This window comes from Zalophus californianus, chromosome 5 (genome assembly GCF_009762305.2).
Source record: "Zalophus californianus isolate mZalCal1 chromosome 5, mZalCal1.pri.v2, whole genome shotgun sequence".
Lineage (NCBI taxonomy): Eukaryota > Metazoa > Chordata > Mammalia > Carnivora > Otariidae > Zalophus > Zalophus californianus.
The window spans coordinates 121,976,855-121,996,853 of NC_045599.1; the positions used below are offsets into that span (position 1 = coordinate 121,976,855).

Genomic DNA, 19,999 nt, shown 5'->3' on the forward strand with positions numbered 1-19,999 from the left:
TAAGTGAGCCGACACTGTGGCAGTGGTAGAGATTATTACAACCAGTCATGACCAGGGCCTTGAGTTTTGACACCCACACAGGGTCAGACCATCCAGTCTGGGGCCCACGTGGTCCATGGACTTGAAAATGAGACGAAAGAATAGTTCAGCTTAAATGAGACAAATTTAAAGTATCATTGCCCTGTACCCCAGAGTTAAAGAATATGTATCCTTTTTAAACCCATATAAAACATTTGTTTAAGCCGAATATTAAGTCACAAATAAATTCTCAACAAATACCAAATATTAAGCCACAAATAAATTCTCAACAAATACCAAAAAATCAATATCATATAAGTAATGATCTCTGGCACTAATTCACATGTTAAAAATAAATTATATCAATGAAATTAAGTACCTGGAATGTATACGAAAGGATATTTCCACTCAGTCTATAGAAATCTTTTCCATCCCCACTAAACACTTTTCTGCATTGACCACCAAAACTTTTAGTGTTGATGACTCTCTTCCTAAACTGGCCAGTGAGTTCATTGTAACTGTTTAAAAAAAAAAAAAAAGGAAGGAAGGAAGAAAAGATGATTAAAAACCAGAAACAGCACTTGCTGAAAAAGGAATTCTAGAAAATCTTGAAATATATTAAAGAGTTAAGCATCTCTTCAAAAGAGCTCAAATAAAGAGAGCAGTATCCTAAAGCACACCATACATTATCCAACCTCCCCTGGGTGGTATAATAGCTAAAACTAATAGCTGGGGAAATCCAACATCCCTTCAGCCTAAGAACATGTTTGGGAAACACACAGCCCTTTTGTATCTATAGCAAAAGCTGGTTTTGAGTTGAATCTATAGATAAAATCAATACAATTAAGATTACTCTTGAGGAGAGGGAACTTTCTTTTCTTTTTTTTTTTTAAGATTTTACTTATTTGACAGAAAGAGAGAGAGCACAAGCAGCGGGGGCAACAGGCAGAGGGAGAAGCAGGCTCCCCACTGAGCAAAGAGCCCGATGCGGGCCTCGATCCAAGGACCGTGGGATCATGACCTGAGCCGAAGGCAGACGCTTAACCAACTGAGCCACCAAGGTGCCCCGAAAGGGAACTTTCTACAAGGAATTTCAACTGAATTGCCTCTTAGCTTACTGAATGATATACCCTTTAGAGTAATTCTACCATTTCTCTGTTAATGAATTTTAAAATATTGTAGAAAAACCACCTCTATCATTCCAAAATAGACTATTTTAAAGCCTTGAAATCTCAACTTGGATCTGACCCTTAAAAGTTCTTCAGAATTCTTTTTGAAAAGACAAACATGGGATTGTCCCAACTTCACTTGAAAATGAAAGTTTCCAGCTGGTTAGACAATTACTTTTCAAGCCTAAATATTCCAACACACCACTTTCTCTTTTCTTTCTCTGTTCTTTTTCTATTATCTCTTCATTGTCTTAAGTAGCTCCCCATCATTGTCACTGAACCAGTTCTCCCTCTGTCTCTCTATTTCTGCCTCTCTCCCAGAAGGTGACCAACATCCAGGTTTTCCCAAGTCTGAGGGGTTTCCCTGGACATAGGATTTCCAGTGCTAAAAGCAGGATAGTCCAGGGACAATTGGACACCACATTTACCACATATATTTTCAGGTATACAGGTATGAATTAAAAGTTCTGGGGCACCTGGCTGGCTCAGTCGGGGAGCGCGCAACTCAATCTCGGGGTTGTGAGTTAGAGCCCTACACTGGGGGTAGAAATTAAATAAACAAAACTTCAAAAAATTTTGTTTTAAATGTTTTAGGATGTGGCAAAGAGCCCTGAGCCAAGAGCTTAGCTATTATGATTTGTTATTAGATTTATCAAACCATAAAATAAAAACAAAATGAAAAGCTACAACCCGTCCATATGCACAGGAAGCTGCCCAATACCTTACCCATTTCCAGTAAGTTCTACGTTGGGAGGAGGTTTATCAAGGTCACAGGAAGCTCTGCTCTCTGAGTCCTCGCATCTGTCTTCATCAGCGCTGTCCTCTTCACAGTCAGAATCCCCATTGCAAACCAAAGATTTGCTGATGCACTGGCCTACACACAAGATAAGCCCCCACACAAAATAAAAGAGGGAAGAAGGCAAAAACTACCTGGGGTCAAAAAAGTTTTACCTCAGGGGTGCCTGGGTGGTTCAGTAGGTTGAGCTTTGACTCTTGGCTTCAGCTCAGGTTCTGATCTCAGGGTCATGAGTTCGAGCCCCGTGTGGGGCTCCGTGCTCAGCAGGGAGTCTTCTTGAAGATTCTCTCCCTCTCCCTCTGCCCCCCCCGATTCATGATTGCTCTTTCTAAAATAAATAAATAAATCTTAAAAAAAAAAAAGGTTTTGCCCCGACCCCCAACATTGCATTAATATTTTACTGTGAATTTGAGATCAATTTTCAAGGTGTCCAGGAAAGGCCTGGTGATTATTTTGGCCCTCATATTCTAACACACAAAATTGATTCCGACCTCAGCTGGAAACAAAATTGAAAATAAAAGCTGAATTCAAATTCCAGCCTTCCACCCATAATCAAGCCGTTTGTCTGAATCTTCCTAAAATCAAAAGGCGCCAACCACTGGGAAGATAGATTGACATCCTGCCCATCAACTCTCAGTTTATTTTTTTGTAATCACTGACCAAGATGCCAAAGCTCTGCTTTGTGTGTGTGTGTGTGTGTGTGTGTGTGTGTGATTTGATGTGTAAGCTTTTGAGAGCATGGAAACTGGATCAAAAGTTTAAAATTCCACATTTCTTTAGCACCTACTCTGGGCAAGGCACTCTTCCAGATGTTAGGGTACAAATATAAATAAAAATGGTATGTTGGACTTTTCAAATACTTTACAATCTAGTAGGAAGGACTATGAAGACATAGATCATTTTAATCCCACAATGTAATTGTTCTGATAGAGCCACATCCCAGGTACCAAGGAGGCACTGGAGGGCACCGGATGATCTGACCCTTGCCTACCTCCCCAGCATCATCTGCAGCCATCCTCCTACCTGCTTCCTATCCCCTCATCACACCTACACGAATAAAAGGCCAGGCTTTCTGTCATCTCCACCGATCTTGCACTTATACTTCTCTCAGCCTAGAAGGGTTTCTCTACCTGCCACATACTTGTCCCTCAAAAATCAAATTAAATATTATCTCCATCCCTACACCACAGGCTATAATACAAGTCCTTCGTTTATGTCCTCAGAGAATGTATTGCACACAACTGTTCTGATGGTAAAGCATGCACCCCACTGGGGTCTCACTCAATCCAATGCAAAGAACATTTGTTGAGAGTCTACTATGTACCAGGTAGTTCAGATGCAAAAATTAAAGGAATATTATCCATATCCTCAAGGAGTTCACAAGAGAGATAACCAGGCCAACAGATAACTCCAGATTATAGATGGTACAATGTACATAGGGAACACAGAGAAGTGATTTGTTAGTTATCTCTATCAGTTTAGGAGTTAAAGAATGCTTCCTAAAAGATGAGTCATCTGATTTTGGTTTTGAAAGTAAACTAGGAACTCAACAGGCATTGTGGAGGAGCACTTCTAACACAGGGATTATTTATGTACTATTCTCCCCATAAACTTTAATATTCATGAAGGAAGAGGCTATGTGTTTCATTTACATATCCACAATGCTCACCACTATATCTGGAGCCTAATAAGAATAACAGATATTTGCTAAAGCTTGTTGAATTAATCTGACTGCTCAAACGTTACCTAAACAATAGGTCAAAAAATACTCAGTGCCCAAACTTGAAATTAGATTTCAATCACCCTGTGCATAGGAGTGACCTGTATTGCTTCTTGATTAGGTAATCAGAGTTGCTTTTTTTGTGAACATAATAATAATTTGGGCAGTAACATTTTTTTCCCCAATCTTGATGTACCAGATTCACTCTGCATCTTCACCAAAAATGCAATGTCAAGAGCTGTTTGGGTCTGTCAATAGTCATATTTCTTTTCAAAGAAGCAAGGAGTATCTCCTCCTTTATTACCAGATGAAATAATGATATTGCATTTGAAATAATGATAGCTGAGTGTATAATTAATATGCCAATAAAATCAATTCTTAGGCCAATATAAATTCAGTAAAATTGAACAAATACATGCCGAGCAAGTTAATCAAATAGCATTTGAATTTACACTCTGCATGGAATGTCCAAGCCAGTGGAAAACAGATACCTGAGAAACACCTGAACCGCTCTCCACATCCCTCTTCTGTCGGACATCCTAGTGTAGATTCACACGATTGCGTTTCAAATGCACTTCCAACGCAAGGATGGCCCCCATACTGCCCATAAACAGCAACTGACCGCCTGCGAGTCTAAACACAAAACAGGTAGTGCTTTTTGACATCTCCTTTCCTTTATCTGAGAAACAAAATCTAAGATAAATTAATACAACTGAAGAATCAGTGTTCAGGAAATTGTTCTGGGGGGCAGATGTAAAACCTCCTAGTCCAAAGATGAAGCTACCTCTGCAATGGAATTCTACTAGACAATCAAAATCAAGGGCCTCTGAAATGGGAAATGTGTCAAAGGCAAATCTCTGGGAAAGAAAGTATGGGAAAAATAGAGGAACTCATCAAGCCACTTGAGAAACAAATAATTCATCCTAAAATTCACTTAATCAATATGAAGACATGTACCTAATATTTAAACAAAAAGAGGTCCACAAAATCCTTGTCCTTCCCAACAGCCACCAAATGCATCGTGTAAGCCCCTTCCTCTACTCACCTTTTCCCTATTAAAAATAATAAACAAAATCTGACCTTCCAGAGAATTTAAGCCTTGAGCAAAGACCAACAAGGAAGACAGGATATACAAACTGATGTGGGGCCAGGAGTAGAACAGTTAAGAAAGAATTCTTGCGATGTTTTTGGTGCAAAAAGGTGCTTTTATTATAGCACAGGGAAAGGGCCCATGGGCAGAAGGAGCTGTACTTTTGCTCTATGAAGCTGGTAGTTATATACTTAGTCTCAAGGGGGAGGAGACATGCAAGGAGTATCAGATCATAAATGTCTTTTTAGAACTTCTACTCATAAAACTACTTTTGCAGGATTTCTCTGGTGCTTATCATTGGGCTCAATATTAACTATCAGTGAGATGAACAGGCAGTCATGAGACCCTCAGTATCTGATGCTTGTGGGAACTATGCAGGCTATAGGTCAGGCTTCTGGGCTAACTGTGAACACATTTCTGCTTCTATCCCTCATCACAAGCCAAAGTTGAGTCTCTTCATCCATCCTAAGTTGGGTTAGAATTGGGGATTCTTTCGGACAAAGGGTCGCAGTAATGTAATTTGCTCTGTGAGCAGCTTTGTCAGCCTGGGCCTGACACTGGCATCTCCCACTGTGTCTAAGCAGAGGAGCTGTGGAGGAACAGGAGTGGGGAATGGGACTCACTCAGTACAGTTCCTTGATAAGTTTTTAGTCTCTGTGTTTAATTGATGATGACACCTCTCACATGTGTCTTATTAAATTGTCCTTTCCTGAAGTTCCAAAGCACAGATTGTGTTGTTTGTCTAAAAAGTGCTTCCCTCTCTCTGGATATGAGCATGACCTTGATAGCTGCCCACTGCAAACAGTCAAATTCTCACCTGACAAATTCTGATCTTATGACCCTGTTTTCATTCTCACTTGTCTCTTTCTGGATGAAAATTTTGTCATTATAATCTAGGGATGTAATCATTGCATGATGACCTTCATGCAAAGAAAAAAAATTGCTAATATGAAAAATACCTTCCATCTCTTTCTTTTTAGCATTCTTTCTTAACTTGTTTTTAAATTATAAAAATGTTTTCTGTAGTTGGTGTTTGACTTTCGCCTTGTTATTCATGTAATCAGAGTAGTCATCTATTTCCCCAAAGCCAAATTCTGCATTTGTGTAACTTGTTTTGTAAATGCCACTCATGTAAGTACTAAATGCTTGATGAAAATGATGATCATGATGATGCTTCAAAACAGAAATTATCTTCTGTAATATGGTTCTGTTTTCTTAATAATTAAAAAGTGGTTTTTAAATACACATTTTTATCCAAGCTGAATCACCTTTAAAATATTTTGCAAATATAGAATCATGTTGTATACCTGAAATTAAAATAATGTCATGTGCTAATTATATTTCAATAAAAACATACTTAATCATTCAAATGTTTAGAACTTTAAAACAAGCATTATATTTTTGGAATTTATCCTAAGAAAATTATCAGAACAGAGGACAGATTTCTCTGTACAAAAATGTCCACTGAAGTTTTATTTATAATAACAAAAATGTACATATCCTAAATCTCAAACAATAGGAAAGCGGATAAATAAGATCAGTATACGCACATAATGGAAAATAATAGAGCTGTTAAAATTCATGCCGAAAGTATAATTTTAAAATAGTAGAGGGGTGCCTTGGTGGCTCAGTTGGTTAAGCACCCAGTCTTGATCTCAGCTCAGGTCTTGATCTCACGGTCGTGAGTTCAAACCCCATGTTGGGCTCCACGCTGGGTGCAGAGGCTACTTACAAAAAAAAACAACAACAACAACAGTAGGATATAGGGACACCTGGCTGGGTCAGTTGGTTGAACATGTGACTCCTGATCTTAGGGTCGTGGGTTTAAACCCCACGTGTGGCGTGGAGTTTACTTTAAAAAAATTTTTTTAAATAAACAAAAAAAAATTTTTTAATACTGGAATATAAAACTATAATCAAACAATTCTGTTTTTAAAAATTATAAACACACAGAGAAGATAAATTGAAAAAATAAATACCAAATGATGGTATATTGGTTTCTTTTAAATGATGGAATTGTAAGTAGTGTCTTCTTTATATAGACTTTCCCGTTTTCTCCAATGAATAACTTATAATAAGGGGACTAAAACAGACACTTTTAGAAGTACTCTATTATCTCCAGATCAAGTCCAGCATTTTATTTGTATTACTTAGAAATTAAACTTTAAAAATTTTAAAAATGCAGAGGGGCCTGGTTGGCTCAGTCAGTGGAGCAGGCAACTCTTCATCTCCGGGTGGTGGGTTCGAGGCCCACATTGGATGTAGACATTACTTAAAAGTAAAATCTTAAAAAAAAAAAAAAGTGCAAAATGTTCCACTCTTTGTGGTCGTTCACTATTCGTTAGGTAAGACAAAGCAGCCATTTTGGACTTGCTAGTGTTAGTTTTAAATAAGAAAAGTTGAATCCAGTAGTAGATTTTGAACTACCTACTAACTTCATTTCATGCTCTTCTATTTCTCTAATAGTTAAAGAGTTAGTGAATTGCTTTATCCTATGTATGTTCCTAGGTTCTAATGTAAGATTTAGAAAAGTCCTGCAAGAAAAATAAGAATGCAGGAATTACTTTATCACATTATTAATTACTAAAGCCATACTTTTCTCCCTTTAAATTCATAATCATATTAAGAAACACAAAAAATAACATCTCAAAAGCCATTTGTCTATACATCAGCTATTTCAATATAAACAATATATACAATAAATAAAGAATAAGAGCAAAGTTTTTGTATGGTCCTACCTGAGTCTTGGTACAACCATTGCATTCTGACCACGATCCATAGGAATCCCACTGGCAAATGACTGGAGTGGAGGCTCTGTCAAATTGTTATAAATCAGGTAGAAAGATAAAGAGGGGAAACACAAAGAATGGTCAAAAATAGTAAAAAAAAAAATTCCTTCACAATTTTGTAAGAGGCACCAAAAGCATCCCAAGATATATAAAAATATATGGGGAAGGGACCAACTTTTTTAGAGATTAACATTTACTAAGCATCTATAATGTACCAGACACTATTTAGACACCTGAGCTGTAGACACAATGAGAGATAGGTCACTGACTATGGATAGAGGAGAGGACAAAGATGCAGAGGTATAAACAAATAACCCTAATACGATCATACAATATATCTAATCTGATCAATTTCAGAACAGAAATGTGTCTGGTACAATGTGTTGTGAAATATAGATAAGGGAGTGTTCATATTTGGGAGGGTAAGTGAGAACATATAGGAGGAAGGTATTCTGGCCTTTGAAAGGATTCTGAATAATGAATGAAGAGTTATACAGAAACTCTTCACTGGAAGACAAAAAGCTCTAAAAAGACCCTATGAGAAGTGAGAAACTAAAAACTGGCCAAGACTAAAGGGACAGAAATTTATTTTTAGATATTCCCCCATTCATTTAGCCTACTTCTCAAGAACACATCCAAGTAGGGTCAATTTGAGATTAAACAACTCCACTCCACTAAAATACGTGAAAAATGGAGAGTCGATTCTCATGTGATGCTTAACTCCAGCTTTGTCAAGAAGATCACACGGCTCAGCCTAGCCCAAAAGCACATTTTACAAGGGGTAAAGGAACTCAGACTCCTGATTTCTGGATTTCGAACACATTCCTAGCCTTGGAGACATCTGGAGTCAAGGTGATTTGTGCTCACCTTAAGTCTGTGAGGTGACCCCGAAAGTAAGGTGTGTGCTTCACATGATTTTATGGAGCCAAGCTTGCTAATCTGTCGTCTTGACATGGCAACAATGATACAAATTCCTCAGTGTTTGTGACCTTTGAAAAATCGGAACTTGCTATTTTTCTATGTTGCGTCCCAGGGACAGACAGAGGCCTTCCCCAAACACCAAGGGTTAGGAAGGGGAGCTAGCTTGGCCTTCTCTCCTCCGTGCTCCCACAGTAGGGTATGCAGGCCTCTTCCAGAAATCTTAGCACATCTGTATTGAAATTGACTATTTCAAGATCTAAATCACCCAGTGGACTCTCAGCACTGTGTTGGTCTTCTTTGCATCCCCATCACTAGATCAGCTCCTGACACATTCTGATAGCTCGATAAAGTGAACTGACCTGGTCCTATCCCATCCAACCGACAGTGAGAGCAAAACAAGGCCATGGATAAATGAGGTTGGCTTTTTTCCAGGTCTCAAGAGTCAATAAAACTAATTTCTTAAAAAAAAAAAAACCAACTCTCAACCAGATGGGAACTATGCTTGCAGTGAGCATAGCATAACGTATAAACTTGTCAAATCACTATGTTGTACACCGTAAACTAATGTAACATTGTGTATCAACTATATTTCAATTAAGGAAGGAAAAAAACCTCTCAACCTTTAAAATCCAAAGAATGTTTTGCAATGACTACATTCAAAAATCAAATTCTGCTCTAAGATAAGTCAATTCTAAGGTTGGTGTAATAATCTGCATTGCAGGGAAAATCACGGTACTAGGACAAGAAGAAAACCTTTAGGTATTTTTAGCCTTCAGGTTTCTTCCTTACGGGAAAAAAATAAAGTAAACTAAGAATAAGAATAAACCAAGCTTTCGCTATCATTGCCTTTTCTCAAAGTGTGGAAAGATAAAGTATTGAAGGGATAAAGATGTTCAGGCTGCAATGTAAAAATCAGGTCATGTATTAAAGATCTTCCTAAAAATAAAAAAACAATTTTTAATGATTTCCAACACAATCCCAAAAAAATTCTCACCTTGAAAAAACTTGGAACTCTCCTGTAAATCCCACCAAGATGAATAAAGTTATTACCTGGGGATGGCAAGGGAGGGAGGAATAAAACATTACTTTAGTTTGCATTTCTTTAATGAGTTGAAAGTGAATACATTTGTACAAGTCAAGATTTGTGAGTTGGGAATATAAAGAAGGGAAAGAACCATGGACCAGGCTCAACGACTCTGCCTGTCCTTTAAATTTCCATTCTAAATCAAAGTTTAATACAGTTCTGTTGGACTAACCTCCCCTACTATTCATTTCCGTAAAGACAACTAGGGGCTGGGGAATGTCATGGCCAAACAAATAGAAAACTTAACTCATTAGAGCATTTCTTTAGGGATCTTTTAATTCCTTTCCTCACTCTCCTTCGCTCTAACTTCAACACTCATAAGGACACCCGGAGAGGAGGAAGCCTTGAAGAAAGACCAGCCAAGAATAAGTAGTTAGACGGGAAATAAGCTTCATGAATGAAGAGTTAACCAAAGTTGAAGCACATCTCTAGCCAGAGGGGCAGTGACGCTCGCCATGACCCTTAGTTCTGTGGCTGGCTCAGGTGTAAAACACCTCCGAGGCCTTTTGTAATCTTCTTTATGTGATAGCACCAGCCTAAATATTGACGAGCCGGCAGGTCACAAAACTGTATGTAAAGTAGGGTTACATTTTGCTTGAAAAATCAAACATGTATTAAAAACAAATCTAGAAAGAAATATAGTAGAGAGTAATCATTTATGGGGCACCTGGATGACTCAGTTGTTAAGCATCTGCCTTCGGCTCAGGTCATGATCCCGGGGTCCTGGGATCGAGCCCCACATCGGGCTCCCTGCTCCGTGGGAAGCCTGCTTCTCCCTCTCCCACTCCCCCTGCTTGTGTTCCCTCTCTCTCTATATCTCTGTCAAATAAATAAATAAAATCTTTAAAAAAAAGAGTAATCATTTATTTCTGTTATGAAATTATAGGTGATTTCTATTATCTTATTTTTACTTTTATGTATTTCCCTACTCTGACTACTGAAGGTGTCCATGAATGTAATTCAAATCTTTACTAGAGACTCTCTGAGAATATCAAATGTATCCAATTCATAACCCAGTGTAAAAGTCCTTTAAAGGGTTTTCTTCTTTTTAATTAAAAACTACAAGGGTTTCTTTTTTTTTTTTTCCTTTTTCAATAATGTCTTTACTCTGTGCTATGTCAACTCATTTTTCCACCCTCTGGGAAAGCCTGTCTTATAGCTTTTTTAGGCACTCCCAGGCACTAACAAATAGCCACATTTTCAGAAAACAAAAATTCTGAAACAATCTAAATAGTCAAATTTCAATTCGGCATCCGATTTTAAATCTCTCTCCCACTCCCTTGTCCCAGATGCTCCTAACACTGGTGGGGTGGTGTTTGCTTCAGAATTCCTTCTCCTCATTCTTCTGCTTTTCTTCCCCGCCTCTCCAAGCTGCCTCTGTCTTCTTCAAAGTCACAGCAGCAGGAAGGAGAGAGCAAGAGCCAAAAAGGGGGTCCACACTGGGTCCCTGGGAGATCTGCACACACCCTCATCCTGTCAAACTCTGGATATCCAGGATGTAACCAATACTGCTGTGTTGATTTACTCTGTCTGTTAGCCTGTGCCTTTAGATTTTCCCAGACATGACTAAAGTATCATTCCCTGATGTGGAAATGTTGGGGTTCAGAGCAAAAGGTCAAGAAAGAACTCTTGAGATGTCTTCAGTGCAAAAAGGTGGTTTTATTAAAGCATGGGGGCAGGACCCGTGGGCAGAAGGAGCTGCACTGGGATTGTGACAGGTGACCGATTATATACTTTCACGTTGGGAGAGGGTTACATTGCCCGGGACCAACACGTGTGCTTGGTAAACTTTCAGTTGCATTCCATCCATCTGCCTCTTCCACTCTCACACTCCTGACCCTTTCTTTCATCCAGGATTCCAAATTCTAAAATTCCAAGTCTCCCAACTCGCTTCTATAAAGCTCGTAGATAAGTCAAATCATGGGGTTTCATGGCGTGGCCCCAAATTAAACAAATAAACAAACAAAATACACTGGAGAGAATTTTTCCCTAAGAAATAACGATGGTACTATTGTATTTCTTAATGGCTTTCTCAGGAGTTTCATAAACATTGTCTCCAATCTCTGATTCCCAGACCTCCGAACCAGTAATTTTACTGCAAAACAAGAAAAAGGAATTCACTTTGGCTGAAATGTTAAATATATTTAAATAAGGATTTTTTTTAAGTTACCCCCAGATCTTTCTCTTTCCTATTTTCCCATGTCTTCTCCTTATTTGAGTCATTTTGGTTAAGCCTCACTCCCTTTTGAGATTGCTTCGTTTACAAAAGTAATGAAATTATTATCTTACCTTCATGTTTGGGGAAACATTCAGGGCAGAAGAAAGGAAGAAAATTTCCACTGAGTGCCCGGTGAACTTTCAACAGCAGGAAGAGCCCAGCAGCCTGCTCCGTCCCTCTCTCTCCCTGCTGGGGATTAACTTGGCACTCATAAATAAAGCAAGTGGTTCTGAGACTTAGCTCCTACCCCAGCCAGATACTCTGAGGACACAAAGAGCCTGCCCCTCTATTTAGTCCATGTCTTGGAGCCAGATGCATCTTATCAACTTACACAGGCCTTAGCTATAGCCAGCTGGGACTGTTTGGAAGTATAGTTCTAAGAAAACATCTGCAAATCAAGAAAGGCAGCCAATGTTCTCAGTTCGATGTTTAAGCGATTTTCAACCAAAGGAGACTCTGTGTAAGGCAAGGGATAAGCCTCCTTTCTATTTCAATCTTCTAAACTAAGCGGATGTTTTCATGATTCTCTTAAAGGGTGTTGTACACTAGACTTTGAGATTAAACACTGTGAGAAAAAAAAGATCTAAATGCAGTTCTGTCACTCAGAATATAAATGGAACATTCTGGGGTGGAATTTCCACCCCTCCCCCCACTTGCTGCTAGGGCACTAATAAGAGAGACGTAAGTGTTAAGTGGGAAAGGATTTTTGAGTTGAGAGTAATTTTATAACTAAACATTCCATTAGTGAATATTTTCTAGTTTTAATGATTTATTTCTTTCTTTATCCAAAGAACTTGAATAATAGAGACCAACCCCTACCCTCCCCCCGTAAATTAATGGGCTTCCAGAGACAAATCTTCCATATCTTTTGTTAAAACCATTAGTGATTTGTGTGGAAGAAATTTTGCCACAGAGAAGATGACCCCTAATTCCTGAAAGATTTTTGTTGTTGTTGTTCAACTCCAATTGCATGATTTCCAAATGTTACGGACTCTTCTAAAGTACTCATTGTGCAGGGGCGCCTGGCTGGCTCAGTCAGGGGAGTGTGTGACTCTTGAATTTAGGGTTGTGAGGTCAAGCCCAATGTTGGGTGTGGAGATTACTGAAAAATGAAATCTTTAAAAAAAAAAAAGTACTCAATGTACAATTCCACATTCAAGGGCTTCATTTGCATTCCCCTGAGGGCAGATTCTCAGACAGGAAATCAATTGCAAGTAGACTTTTTGGGGGTGTTGGGGGGTTTTGGTTTGGGTTTTGGTTGGGTTTCGTTTGTTTTTGTTTTGTTTTCTGTTTTGAGAAGTGCTCCTACAAAGCAGGGCTGAGGGGTGGGAAAGTGAGACAAGAAAGGAGAGGTAGTCAGTAAAAGGTACTTTACCTTGCAAGATACCACTGTGGCAATTAAAACTCAGTCCCAATGTGGAAATCTGGGGGACATTGCAGAAGTATTTCTCAGAGTTATTCCAACTAAACGAATATATCAACCAACACCCTATCATTGATTGAGGGTGGCTCCTAGACTCAACTCTCCAACAATTCCAGTTTGCCTTGGCAGTAGGCTGAGCAGCACTGGTAGCTAGGAGGGAAAAGGGCCTTCAAGTAGACTGTTGCAGGTATCAGCAGTATTTGCAGATATTTGCCTTTGTCATGTAGCTATGAGTGTTGAGGGGATATAAGTAGATACCAACAGCACTGCTGTGGTAGCTTGTCATTCGTACATGAAAGCATTCATTAATTTGTTTATTCTAATTCAACAAATGTTTACTGAGGACGCATAATATAATAAGCTAAAGATTTTGACAGATAGAAGCCTTGAGCAATATCTCATTATTTTTATTCCTTACATGCTATAAAGATCATATGAGCCCATGTATAGAGTATCCTTAGTCTAGAGGATGTCACATGCATATAGTGTATCTACAATAATTTAGAACTTGAATTGTTCAGTTCACAGAGTCTGTATCCCAAAGATCAATTAAAAAGTTTACAAAACCTTCCTTTCTCCAAGTGTTTTGCACTCTCCCATCTCCATATCTTTGCTCTCACATGAACAGTGTTTCTTCAACAGGAGGAATTTCAATGGAGGAGTCATTAGAACAAAGGCTTTAAGTGCAGGTGGGAGCCTTACTGTGGGAAATGTGGCTACTGGTGTAAGTTGTATGGACTTTATTCAAAGGACAATGGGAACTCACTCAATGGAAGTTTTAAAGAAAGAATCGAAGAGATGTTTTCAAATGATCAAAACAGTGGTAGTACACAGACCACATAGGTAAGGAGCAGAAGCAGGACACATGATTTGGAACTTATCTGGGTAGTCAGACAAAGGGTAATCAAGGCCTCATTCAAGAAGCGCTAGACAAAAGACCAGGAAATTCACAAGGCTTAGTGATTAAACACGGTTCCATGTCTGATTGAGAAAATTGGAAAAATTTAACAAATTAATAAAGGAGAGAACAGGAAGTTGAAGAGGAAGAGGTGATTTTGGAGAGGGGACATTTTATTTTGGAGAAAACAACCAACACATAACCAGAAATGTAGATCTTTTTGGAAAGGAATATAAGAAATGACTTGGATAGGGGCATAGTAGAGTCATTGGCAGGAGGACCATAGAGAAGTGAAGTCATGGGACAATGATCACAATGAAGTATAAAACCATAAGACGTGCCACTTCTCAGGGAGCAGAAGGATGGGGAAGAGCCAAAAAGGAAAGAGAGAGGTTACAGAAGGAGAAGTAAAACGAAAACAATGCACTGTCAAACCAGTTCAGGAGAATCACAAAGAGAGGTCAGTCAACAATGACAAGGGGAGATCAAAGAGAAGGAGTATTGAGGGAAAACCACACTACACTGCAATTGAAACATAATTAAAACACTGTGGATAAACTGAGGGCAGAGTTTCCCCACATATTTTCTACTCAGGTGCTACAAGATACCTCAAGAAAAATAATTAATTTTCTGTTTAAATAAGAATAAGAAGCTGCATATATTATAGAGAAGGGTTTCTCAACCTTTGAATTATTGGCCTTTAGGGTGTGATCATTCTTTGTTGGTAGAGGGGGTTGGGGGAGCTTGTCCTGTGCATTGGAGGACACTCAGCAGTATCCTTGGTATCTACCCACTTGATGCCAGTAACACTCTTCCTTAGTCATGGCAGTCAAAATTGTCTCCAAATATTGCCAAATGCCCCCAGGAGGCAAAGTCAGCCCTCCTCCATTGAGAACCACTGTTACGGTGTCTACCTCTAGCAAATGCTCAGCCTTAGATTCACAAAGCACACTGCACAGTGCATTGTAAATGAAATGTTCTAAAAGTTGTACACCAAGTAAAATTTCTTAAAACTTTTTTCAAACCACAATTTTCCAAATTCATGTGACCCCAGAACTTGTATTTCTGACAAGCTTCAAAACTGGTATAGCAGACATGCTTTAGCAAATGGTATCGGAGTCAATACTGAATCCATGGAAGAGGAAAGTAGATTTCTGCCAGACTGGGGAAGGGTCCACAAGGGCTCAGTCCTCTCCCTATCTCCTGCTATGACACACTCCCTATTCCCCATCAGTCTTCACTTCCCTTGGTAGCACCTCAAAAACTTTAACATCCCCAGAACCTAATAATGAAACAGACCACTGATGATATCAAGAAGCTGTTATGGTCCACCTTGGGGAAATATTTGAAAACATTTTAACAAGCCTATTTCATTTGCTAGCCTTTCATCTTATCCTAAATTGTTCCACTGACTCTAGGCGCATAAGAGGAATAAACTTGCTGAGGAAAAATAAAGCCTCCTTTCCTTTCTTCTATTAAGTCTGATAAGGTCAGAACGGAAACCGCCAGCAATTGGAGCAAAAAGCAACACTACCCCCTAGTGGCAGGCATGCTGCAGTGCCTTGAGTAATAGAACAGCATTAGGCTGTGGAGTTAAACCACTCCGGAGCGAGAACCGTTGAATCTTCTTAGTCTCCCAGTCAAGTGCTTGTTAAGCTAGTAAGTACTCCAGGTGGTATCTCTTTTTCCATTAAAGTGCCATGGTGTGAATAGTTTGAGAATGAAAAATGGCAGGCAATACCTTATCTAAAGGAATTTTTCAGCAAAACAATGACTGTTAAATGGCTTTATCATATATCTAATAAGCTGCCCATCTCTGCTGGGAGCCCTGCATTCAATACTGTGATTTGTGCATTATTTAATTAGTTAATTTATTTACTTACTTATTCATTTTAAAGGAGATAAAAGTTTATTGAATACACCACAAGGGAGCGGCGGGCAGGACAGCAAAGGAGAGACTATCGGCCTGCATTAAAGTGAGGTCACCAAAAAAAAAAAAAAAAAAAAACATGGGGTCACTAGATTAGTACTCTCTGTTGGTATCCAGTCCCTAAGAATGATGTTTAAGGTTTAAATAGGTTAAGAAATATTTCCAGGGCATTACACTTCCTTGTAGACAGTTGTCATTTACAACACGGGACTAGCCTTTGCCTCGGGGGCCCCGATGGCAAGGATGGCAAGGATCCAAATACAATCAGGAAGCAATACGACACTTTGTCGTTAATGCGTTTCAAGGTTTTCAATAGTGGCAGGCACCTGCTAAATTTAAGAGAAGGCCTGGCTTGGTTTGGGTTTCTAACACCTGGGTTTTTCAGTTTTCTGCAATGCACATTGTGGCGGTAGCCTGCATGGCCGAGATATATTTCATTTCGTTTAAATTTGAATTGAGTCAAAGAGCTCTGAGAAGGAAGACACGAAATGCAAAGATTTTTGTGGTTCCACACCTGCCTTGTGTAAAGACCTGCAGAGGAAGGGTGAATAGCAAAGGACAAGGTCATTTATCTGATCTGCACAGTAACTTGGGGTGTCTATGCAGAAAGCTGGTTTGTTGATGTTGTTGTTGTTGTTGTTGTTGTTGTTTATCCAGATCAAGAGTTCAGCATATTGGGACGCTTGGGTGGCTCAGTCGGTTTAGCATCTGCCTTCGGCTCAGGTCATGATCCCAGGGTCCTGGGATCGAGTCCCGTATCAGGCTCCCTGCTCCATGGGGAACCTGCTTCTCCCTCTGCCCGCTTCTCCACCTGCTCGTGCTCTCTCTCTGTCTGACAAATGAATAAATAAAAACTCTTTAAAAAAAAAAAAGAGTTCCGCATATTATAGCTCTAAAATAAAAAGTAATCATTTTCGGAAAATATCAATCTATGTCATAATTTTAAGTTTTATCTCCTTCAGCTGTCTCTAGAGATATATTTAGATATCAGATTAATCATTACATCTTCCACGGGCCAAGAAAAAATAAAGAATGAGTGATAGAAAGAAATAAAATCCTGAATTACACAACTCTTCAAATGCTTGTGAAAAAGTTTTAGAAAACAGTGAAGAACAGTCACAAATACATAATTAGAGACTTCTTAAAAGTAAGAATTCTCCTGAAAGCAATAAGGCACTAATCTGTGTACAAATATGTGTTCTAAAGGCAGAGAGTCTGGATTCAAACCTTGGGCAAGTTGCTCAGCCTCTTTGATCCTCTTGCTTCCTTCCTTGCCATCTGAAGAGTAGAAATAATATTATCTAATTAATAGGGCTATTCTATTAAATAAATCCAGGTAAAGCAATTATCACCGTGCCTAGACGATAGTAAGCCTCATCCAATAAATGTGAGCTAGAATGCAAAAGATTAGGGGTGCCTGGCTGGCTCAGTCAGTAAAGCATGTGACTCTTGATATAAGGGCGTGAGTTCAAGCCCCACGTAGGGCATAGCACCTACTTTAAAAAAAGAAAAGAAAGAAACAACGCAAACAAGCATCAATAGTGGATTGGTTAAGTAAATAATGGTATACACATTAAATGGAACATTACGCACCTATAAAAAACAGAAGAGGTTCTCTACGTACTGATATGGAAAGATCTATAAAATACACTGTTAAGGAGAAAAAAGAAAAATACAGAGCAGTAGCTACTTTGGGGTTAAAAGGAATATATATTCATATTGGTTTATATTTGCATGAAGAAATGCTGGAAGAATACACAGGAAACTAATAGAAATTGTTATCTCGTGGGGCATACATATGAGAAGGCCACTAGGTGGAAAGCTGGAAAGAGGATAGAAAAAGAGATAGGACTAAGGCCCTTCACCTTATCCTAGCTTATATTTTTAATACATTAATGAATGCATTACCTATTCAAAAAAAAAGAAATCGAAACTTACTTAATTTTATTCTGTCAGCTGCCATTGTTTTATCTCATAGTACTGTAGAATAGCATCCTAAAGATTCTCTGTCTTTCCTTGGCTTGTTTGCTTATTCATTTGTCCGAAGGAGTTGGGGTAGATTGTGAGGATGCACACTGCAATAATAGAAACAAGCATCTTAATGAAACGCCTCACGATTACCGGGGCCGAAAGATTGGTCTGGAGGCCAGGTAGATCTGGTGATTCATAGATCTTCACTTGAGTGCACCGTTGATATATTTTCTAAATTTTAGCATACAAATGTATGCTACTTCATTTCATAGTGAGCATATGAATAACAGACACTGGTCATATGTATTTCAGTACACGTGAAGGTGTAGTAAGGCACCCATATGCATCAAGAAATTCGTTTCACGTTCTTCTTGCTCCTTCTTCAGCTTCAGCTAGTGTGGGCCTGCTTCTCAGGAGAACGTTGTTTGCCAGGAAGGACATCGGACAAATCCTGTCTCAAATTTAAGTTTTACCACTTGCTGTCTGTGTTCTCCTCTTAACTCTCAATTTTCTTTCTTGTTTTTTTTTAAGATTTTATTTTTAAGTAATCTCTACACCCCATGTGGGGCTCGGACTCATGACCCTAAGATCAAGAGCCACATGCTCTTCCAATTGAGCCAGCCAGGTGCCCCTTAACCCTCAATTTTTTTCTTTCTTTTTTTTTTTTTTAAAGATTTTATTTATTTGACAGAGTCACAGCGAGAGAGGGAACACAAGCAGGGGGAGTGGGAGAAGGAGAAGCAGACACCCCGCCGAGCAGGGAGAGCCACCCAGATGCCCCAACCTGCAGTTTTCTTAAAAGAAAAATAAAAGGATAACGAAATCTTTGTAGGGCTAATGAAATTCAAATTATGTAAAATGCACACTGAAGCATCTTGAGTACATATAGATCTCTACACCTTCCGCACCCATGAATAAGTGAATTTTTAAAATATATCCAGGGCGCCTGGGTGGCTCAGTTGGTTAAGCGACTGCCTTCAGCTCAGGCCATGATCCTGGAGTGCCGGGATCGAGTCCCACATGGGGCTCCCTGCTCAGCGGGGAGTCTGCTTCTCCCTCTGACCCTCTTCCCTCTCGTGCTCTCTATCTCTCATTCTCTCTCTCTCAAATAAATAAACAAAATCTTTAAAAAAATAAATAAAATAAAATATATCCATAAACAAATGTGAGCCAAAGAAAAATTTTAGCAAACCAGTTTATCCAGAGATGTTCCTCCAATGATACACAATTTGAGTGACTTCCTGAGAACAATCAACTTGCAATTAATCAGAAGGAAACTGATTAATAATTAATTATCAGGGAAATTACCAACTATGTGACATTAGATTCTTATGCGTCTGTGAAGATAGTCACCAGGACCAAGAGCTATTTTACTGATTGAAATTTACATGATCTAAAATGAGAATGTAAAATAAATAATTAATTAAATTTAATGAGAATGTACAGGCTTATCAAAGTATCAAGATCCTTTTCTTTAGATTAAAATTGTATCAACTAGCATTGTGAGTGATGGTTCATACCAATGAGAAGGCCCAGCTGACAGTTGCATTATTATAACTTTGATTAAGCAAAAAGTGAAATCAATTTATGTTAACAAATGTTTTTATTGTCAAAAAAAAGATTTGAGGGGCGCCTGGGTGGCTCAGCCGGTTAAGCGTCTGCCTTTGGCTCAGGTCATGATCCCAGGGTCCTGGGATCGAGCCCCGCATCGGGCTCCCTGCTCAGCGGGAAGTCTGCTTCTCCCTCTCCCTCTGCCTGCCGCTCCCCCTGCTTGGCTCACGTGCTCACGCTCTCTCTCTGACAAATAAATAAAATCTTTAAAAAAAAGGTTTTCCAAAACCTGCGGCCAGGTGATGTAAAGACAGCACCTCTTTGGGAAAAAGAACATCCAACACTTAATGTGGAGTCAGTAAAGGTTAGTGCTTCTCTCATCAAGACTAAAATGGGGAAACCTCAAAATCGTCCAAAGGAT

General features: G+C 39.0%; 1 protein-coding gene across 2 annotated transcripts in view; it reads right to left on the reverse strand.

Moving 5' to 3' along the window:
- Positions 1 to 12,290, reverse strand: part of C7 (complement C7) — a 51,460-nt gene extending 39,170 nt beyond the window's left edge. The window contains exons 1-6 of one of the 2 annotated variants that reach the window (XM_027604917.2): positions 11,877 to 12,235; positions 9,498 to 9,553; positions 7,532 to 7,607; positions 4,195 to 4,336; positions 1,914 to 2,061; positions 398 to 536 (exon numbers count right to left, since the gene is read on the reverse strand). In XM_027604917.2, the coding sequence (XP_027460718.1) occupies positions 398 to 536; positions 1,914 to 2,061; positions 4,195 to 4,336; positions 7,532 to 7,607; positions 9,498 to 9,553; positions 11,877 to 11,882 (567 nt within the window). In that variant the 5' untranslated portion in view covers positions 11,883 to 12,235. Of the gene's footprint in view, positions 1 to 397; positions 537 to 1,913; positions 2,062 to 4,194; positions 4,337 to 7,531; positions 7,608 to 9,497; positions 9,554 to 11,876 lie in introns of both variants that reach the window. The other variant, XM_027604918.2, reaches the window with a different exon arrangement.
- Between the last annotated feature and the right edge of the window lie 7,709 nt (positions 12,291 to 19,999).